Source organism: Pygoscelis adeliae, unplaced genomic scaffold (genome assembly GCF_000699105.1).
Source record: "Pygoscelis adeliae isolate BGI_AS28 unplaced genomic scaffold, ASM69910v1 Scaffold178, whole genome shotgun sequence".
NCBI classification, from domain to species: domain Eukaryota; kingdom Metazoa; phylum Chordata; class Aves; order Sphenisciformes; family Spheniscidae; genus Pygoscelis; species Pygoscelis adeliae.
In genome coordinates, this window is record NW_008825323.1 from 3,424,295 (window position 1) to 3,431,605 (window position 7,311).

Below are 7,311 nucleotides of genomic sequence, written 5' to 3' on the forward strand. Positions count from 1 at the left end.
CAGAAAAAATACACACACCTATTTCCTTGTGACCCTACTGCAGGGCTGACATTTGGCATAAAAAAATCAAGACAGGTAGCTATGTTGAAAATGTCCTTCTTTGAATCTGCTTCTCTCTTTCACAGTCCTGGGCAAGTATTCATTCCTTATAAGTCACTAAGCTTAATAAGGGCAGGAAAATGCCAATTGAGATTTATAATTAACTTTAGTTTTTCTAATAATGATGTATTTTATCTGAGCAGAATACATGAAACATAGTACAGATCGATACTCAAAGGCTGTTATAAGTGGCATTCATCTACTAAAAATATCTACAATTCCATATTTCAGTTAAATTTTTTTCATGTATTTAAGATTAAGACTGATACTGATTTGAAGCATTATATCACTTCAGACCAGTTAAAAGGATTACTTAGGTAAGACCTAAGTTTCCAATCTTTCTCGAAGTATTTCTGACCTATGTATGTTCTAATTAGAACCCTAAAAGTACATTTTTTCTGATAACATTTTTAGAACTTCATTTTTATCTACTTCATTTTACACAATTAAGGATCACTTTTGGATATAGATCACTATAAACTACTGGGGCCAGAAAAGTGCCTTTCCATTCCGTGCCTATAAAACAATGATCACAGCTTTTCTAGTTTCCATTCCAATATGGATAGCTAAGAAGTACTAGTGGCACTGCTGCTAATTACTCTGGGCATTGCTGGTCTCTCTTTGATTTAAAATCAAGCTATCTGTTATTTTGGAATAAGTGATCCCTCTACTGTGACAAAATCATCCTCACCTGTGATATACTAAGTAGAGTTACAATGTAAAAAAAAAAGAAAGCATAAAGCATTACGAAACATATAAACAAACTCACTGGGTTCAGGTACAAATAGAAAAAATCCAAAACCTAGGAGAATTGGGCACACCTCTTGATAAATTCTGAAATTAACCTCAGCAAAGAATTGCTTTTTAATAGGATTACGCTTCATATCAGAATTATGCAATGATATTTCCATAAATAAAAGGGATGCCGTCATCATGAAACACAGTTTACTTTCTCTATCCTTCTCCTAAGATCACACTAAAGATATATAAAACAATTATGGCCTGAAATAAACAAAAATGCCTGTATTTACCTTTTTTTTGGGGGGGGGGGAATTTTTACATCATCATTATACAGATGCAATTTAAATAATTTTCACCTCTAAATAGTCTTTAGTAATGCACTATGGCACAATAATTTTTTCAGTATACAAAAATTACAAAGTGTCAATAACTATTCTGATGTAATTTGACAGACATAAGTAAGATAGTGTCTCACCTTTATATACAATGGTTCTCTTGGGTTATCTATAAGAATGCAAGCTTTTTCTTCCCACACAGGATTGAGGTTCTTGTATATTGTTTTACTTCTAAATACTTCTTTTCCTCCAAGTTTGAACTTGACATATGGATCACTGGTTCCTGTTAAAGACACATATATACGGTTAATTATGTCCTTTCAATACATTAAGGGAATGGAGACTAAATTACCTTAAACAGAACAAAACGTATTTTCTACTGATAGTCAAATTAAAAACAGCAGCTGAGGAAAGAATTTTTTATTGTTACAATTTATTATTTTCCACAGTGTCATTACTCAGGTAATTCACTGTGTTAACATCAAATGGCTGCTTGCATCACTTTCTGTTGTTTGCAATCCATACTCAAAGTCATACATGAAATCCTGGCTATTGCAGTGTAGTTTTTAGTTAACAGAATTATGTCCTTATTAGGACTAAGATTTTATCTTAATGCAATCACAAAAATTAGATTATAAAGTTAAAATTATTTCTGTAAAATATTAATGTAATTATCTTATGCCTTTGAAAAGGCACAGGCTCCACTGACACCACTAGTGTAACTTTTCATTGACTTTATTGTGTCCAGGCTTCCCTCTTCCATGAAAACACACTTCCTACAACACTCGCGATGAGCAAGTCAACTCTGAAGTCAGTCCACCAAGTTCACACGCTTCCTGCAGCCATCACCTACCTGCAGGAGAGCACAGGTCTAAGCCCCCCGATACAACTGAGTAACAATTAACTACGACCAGAAAGACAACCCTGAAGGGAATTGAAAGAAAAATGTTAAACATGGCATGAATGGAGAATGGATGGGATGCAGGTGTGGAAGTGTCAGAAGGAACAACCGCTGGAAGGAGGACTCTTGGGGTGGCGCATGCTGGGGGCAGAGAGATTAGCAGCCATCCAGGAGCACATCTGTGTCCTCTTCTCAAGACACCCGTGCGGGGAGACAAAGGACAGCAAGCAAAAACCTGATGGTACACACAGAGGAGTGACAAGACTGAGAGATAAATAAATCACTGCCAGCTACCAGAAGGTGCAAAATGGCACATCCAAAACCAGCACAGACATGGTCACCCCACTAGCAGGAGCCCCGGAGACCTGAGGAGGACCTGTTGGCTGGCGCCCTTCCCCTCCGCATCATGCAAGACCCAGACAACACATCTGTGCTTGTGAATGTGAGCATGCAGGTGTGAGAGTGTGAAAGCAAATGACAAAAATCAGTTTTGGTTTAAAATAAAATCACTTTCCCTAGCCACAAGGTATCACGCTGCAATTCGTTACGTCACCATTCCCATGCTGCGGTGCTATTTCCCACAAGCCGACCTCAACTCCCAGTGCATTGACTTGAGCCGACATGTGGGAAAGAGAGTGAACCCGGAGGAAGGAGAGGGACAGAAGTGGCCAAATGCCTCTTCCACTTGTGTCCAGCAGTCTCACCGCGGAGACCAGTGGCTGAGCAGCACGAGGCTGCCCCTTGACGAACGCTGAAGCCGCCACGAGCCGTCGCTGCTCGTCGCTGCCCCTCCGCTGCCCACTGCCCTGCGCCAGCACCAACACTTCAGGAACTGGCCAGCTAAACGATTTGGGAAGTGGTCCAGCTGAGAAAGGTAGTCATTGTGCAGCTGGATGGGCTCCGGGGCACAGCTACAAGACACAGAAGTTGTGCCTGCGACGGTCCTCATGAAACCACCGCATCTGTGGTGGACTGAGGAAAGACTACTCATCTTTTCCTGCATATTTTGATTACAAAAAATAGTTAAGTCTTTAAACAAAAGAAAAAAGCTGGATAGAAAATTCAAACTAATTGAATGTCAGTTGGTAAGATTTCATTGTTATGTGAGTGAAATTCATTTTAATGAAAAATATTGGAGGGTATTCATACTTCTATTTCAGCTATTTCTGAGCCTTAGTAATATTTGAGTCTAATTGATCCAAGACTATCTTAAAGTAAACAATAACCCTAGCATGAATAATAATTGTATCTTCATGAGGAACAGCAAAATTATAAAACAGACTTTTAACGCTTTTCACGAGACCAGCATATTCTAGAGGTTTGTGTTTACATCCACTGGGAAATGCAGTCATTAGCTTTGGCTAAAATGGCAACATGCCCTTCTAAATATAAAGGCTGGTATGACCAGAGCTCTTTGCACTATTTCATGCAGCCACAAGATGTCAGTACTCTTTACCTAAAATTATATATCCCTTTCAAAAAACTAGTGCTGGAAAACTGTGATCTCACATCTGACAGGGTTACAGTCATTCCCTTCTGAAATTACTGGCACAGAATTCAGTGGCATAAAAATGTTTAGTCTACCACAATTAACTTGTTCCTTGGTTATTCAAGTAGTGGTGATGCTTTTTAAGGCAAAGATCACACATTTGAATTAATTCTGTGGAATTTGAAGAACACTTTGAACATGGACACCAACAAATCAACAACAGTAACACAAGCTATAACTCCCCCGCAAGGCATAATTCTCCCACTGATTTTCCTCACGGTTGCCATGAAGCGCAGATAGCTGGCCTTTAAACACTATCTTCTATTGTGCAGACTCCACAAACCTCAAAAACTCTTTTGAAATTTGAAATCGATGTAAAACACTGTTGATGAGATACATACCCAATGAATATTTTAGGATCCAGATGTCAAATAATTTAATATTAATTCATTTTTATGTGTAATTTAGTAGTAGGATGGGTCAAGTGTTAGTTCCACTTACAATACATTGCAAAACCTCAGGGTTTGAATCTCTGTGCTATGAATGCTGAGAACCACTAAGAAGCTTGCTTCGACACGTCTCTACTTTAAAGCTGAGAACTCATTAGGTCCACTTAGTTAAAAGCTCCACGCCCTTCACAGACCTTTTCCATTCCTTGAAGAGAGACCATCAATTTTTAAAAGTATACGTATACGTATAAAGAAAGACAAGATTAAAAAAATTAATCTAATCAGCCATGCAATCATTCAGTAATACCTTCACCTAGCGGGAGGGCAAAAGGAGGAGCAGAACAGAGACCAAAGCTTGGTCCTCTCTCGGTTCTGCTGAACTGCATCAAGCCACCTCCAGCACTGCTCTGTGTCACAGGATCCCAGTTTTAATATATATTGTAATTACCACAATTTTCACATGCATTATATAATTTTTATAAAGTAATTTTGCATTCATATTAATATGACACAGTAATAACACATCAAGCATATGTTAATATATTATTTAAATATATTATGTAATAATACACTAACATAAAATTTTAGTCAACATCAACAGTTCAATTCACATATCTTCGCTCTTTTAAAGAGAAAAATAAATTCAGTTTACTTGGGATCTCACTGTTAACAGTGATTACAAGTTCATTACACAAAACCAGAAAAAATCAAAGACCCCTCAGACTGAGCCTGCAAGAACCTGATATCCGTCACGGATTCTTGTTATTCAGGTCTCAGACTTTTCGTCGGTTTTCTGCTTACAAAACCATTCAAATGAACCTGACACACTAAGGTCTAATTGCACAAACATTTGTCTTATCTGTAGCAGTTAAGGACATCATCATAAGCCTTCACTCACGAGCTTAAAACCTTCTCTCAAAAAAAACAAATCGTGAGACACTGCTCTCTTGCTGAAGCACCACCATTGCCTCTGTAAAGGCAATAAGGACTCTTTGCACAGGATGGCAGCCTCTTTTTTCCTGGGAAACACTGGCCTAACAGACACCTAAAGATGCTGCCAAAGTCCAGGAGATAAACTATCCATCATCGCTGCTGCTGTTAATGTGAAGCAAGCACTCCTCCAGTCCTGCAGGTCCAACTCCAGCACTAACACCAGGGTCTGACACTTCCCTCTTTCTGTGCAGACATCTCCTAAAATGGATTCTGCTTTGCCAGTTTAGGACACAGATTAGATCTCGTACGCAGACATAAAAGAAGATTAAAAAATATTTCACTGGACAAATATTCAAAATGTTTTTTCAAAGGAATACTAAACTGCTTTTCGGAAAGAACCAAAGCAGTGTAATAAAAAGAGTGGAAATACAGCAAAAGCAAATTTGGCCAGAATAATAACCAAAGTTATAGTGGATATAAAGAACAAGCATTCTCAATAAATTGTATACCTTTACTTAATTGGTTCCCGAGGCTTCATAACAGGCTTTTCAACATTATTAGGCCTCCGAACAGACTTTCTTCCTTAATGAAATCCTATTTAATATAATGTGATAAACTGCTAACTGAACAAAATTCAATAGTGAACACAGAGGTGACTGTAACCATGAGACCAAGTAATGAGCTTGAGACTGCTCCCCTGTAACTGATGCTCATGAGACAGAAAGGATGAGGCAAGTCTCCATATTCCTCTACAATATTTTTGCACTTGGCTCAGTGTCAACAAAGTCAAAATACCAGCATGCCTAAAAAACCTCAGCTGAAGATCTACTTATATCATACGGTAACCAGACACTGAAATCCTAAAGGCAAATTTTAAAATCTCACGCTAAAAAGAGAGAATACAGGCTATGAAAAAACCCAATATAATATAGATGAATGATACTGATAAACAGCACTTTCAGCTGTCACTTCAAATAGAGATGGTTTTATATTTCATATAACAAGAAGAAAGAAATTACATTTTAGAAAAATGGTGTTAGCAACTACATTTATTACACAATCTAATTAAGTGATGTAATTAAAATTGTTTAACTACAGAATGGTTAAATGCATTAGTTTTTCCACCACTGCTACTCCCTCACAGTTTAACTTTTGAAACAGAACAGAAAGCCATATGCAAGCCCATTCTGAAAAACAAGAGTGACTGTGCCATAAAAGCTTTTGTATAGTTCAGATGTTCATCACTATGCAATTTAAATTCTAGTTTCAATTTTTTTTTTAAATTAAAAAACTAACTCTTCCCTGGGGATCACCTGGTTTTCAGACTGTTGAGAAAAAGATTTCAGAAAGGAAAACAGAGCAAATCAGAGAAACTATCTTCTCCTCTCCCTACAAACAAACCAATTCATTAAGGTCTTCCCTGCAGGTAGTTATCGCTACTGCAAAGTGGACCACTAGGACACAAGATCTTTTTTTTTTTTACCTACAGGCCATAAGTAGCCTGTAGTACCTAGCGGTACTAAGGCTAAGCAGTAATGTTACAAAGGTTGCAGCCCCATCCAGTTCCCAATGTAAATCACGAGTCTCCTTTGGATTCACTACACACACACAATAAAAACACAGTTAGACCAATTTCAGCCTAGCAGTTTGAAAAAATAGAACCTTCAAATACTATTAACTGGAAATCACAGTAATTAAATGGGATTTGCTGCTGTGCGGGACATAGGAGGAATGCTGCAGGAATAAGCACAATGTGGAAAAGCAGTAAGTACCCAATAAATATGGGGGAACGGAATTTTTCATCACTACAAGTAATCGGGCAATGTACACATTTCTAGAAGCAAAAATAAGGTAAAAGCATGTTCTTAATTAATTTACACTTAGAACTATAACTAAACATCTGTCATGGCTTTCTATTATTCCTCCATTTTACTTTCAATCTTGGAACTGCTTCATGCTAGGTATAATTATTTGAAAGGAAAGCAAACCACTAGAGATGCGCAGAGATGCGCAATAACTCTGCTGTCATAATTCCTGTCATAATTCATAAAACATTTGTCCTGGATTCATTGCATGAAGAGCTCTTTCACTGACATCCAGCTCTTTCCCCTTCTCTCTGACTCCATCCACACTCATTCCCCTCTTAATAAAGTTTCTCAGTGTCCAGTTATTTTCTTTGTTACAACCAAGGTAGAAGAAAAAGCGGGGGGAGAGTTCTCAAGTATGTGTCAGCTGAGTATGTAAAGCAAAACACATATCAGTTTATAGCATTTTACATATTTTATATTTCCAAACTGCAATATGAAGCATCTCATAAAAAGAAACAGACGAAAACATCTGCTCTGTCCAATCTTTTATTCTGAG

General features: G+C 37.7%; 1 protein-coding gene across 1 annotated transcript in view; it reads right to left on the reverse strand.

Moving 5' to 3' along the window:
• MCTP1 (multiple C2 domains, transmembrane 1) overlaps window positions 1–7,311 on the reverse strand; it is a 176,461-nt gene that overhangs the window by 156,147 nt on the left and 13,003 nt on the right. The window contains exon 2 of the mRNA XM_009330317.1: window positions 1,316–1,458. Coding sequence (XP_009328592.1) covers window positions 1,316–1,458 — 143 coding nt within the window. The remainder of the gene's footprint in view (window positions 1–1,315; window positions 1,459–7,311) is intronic.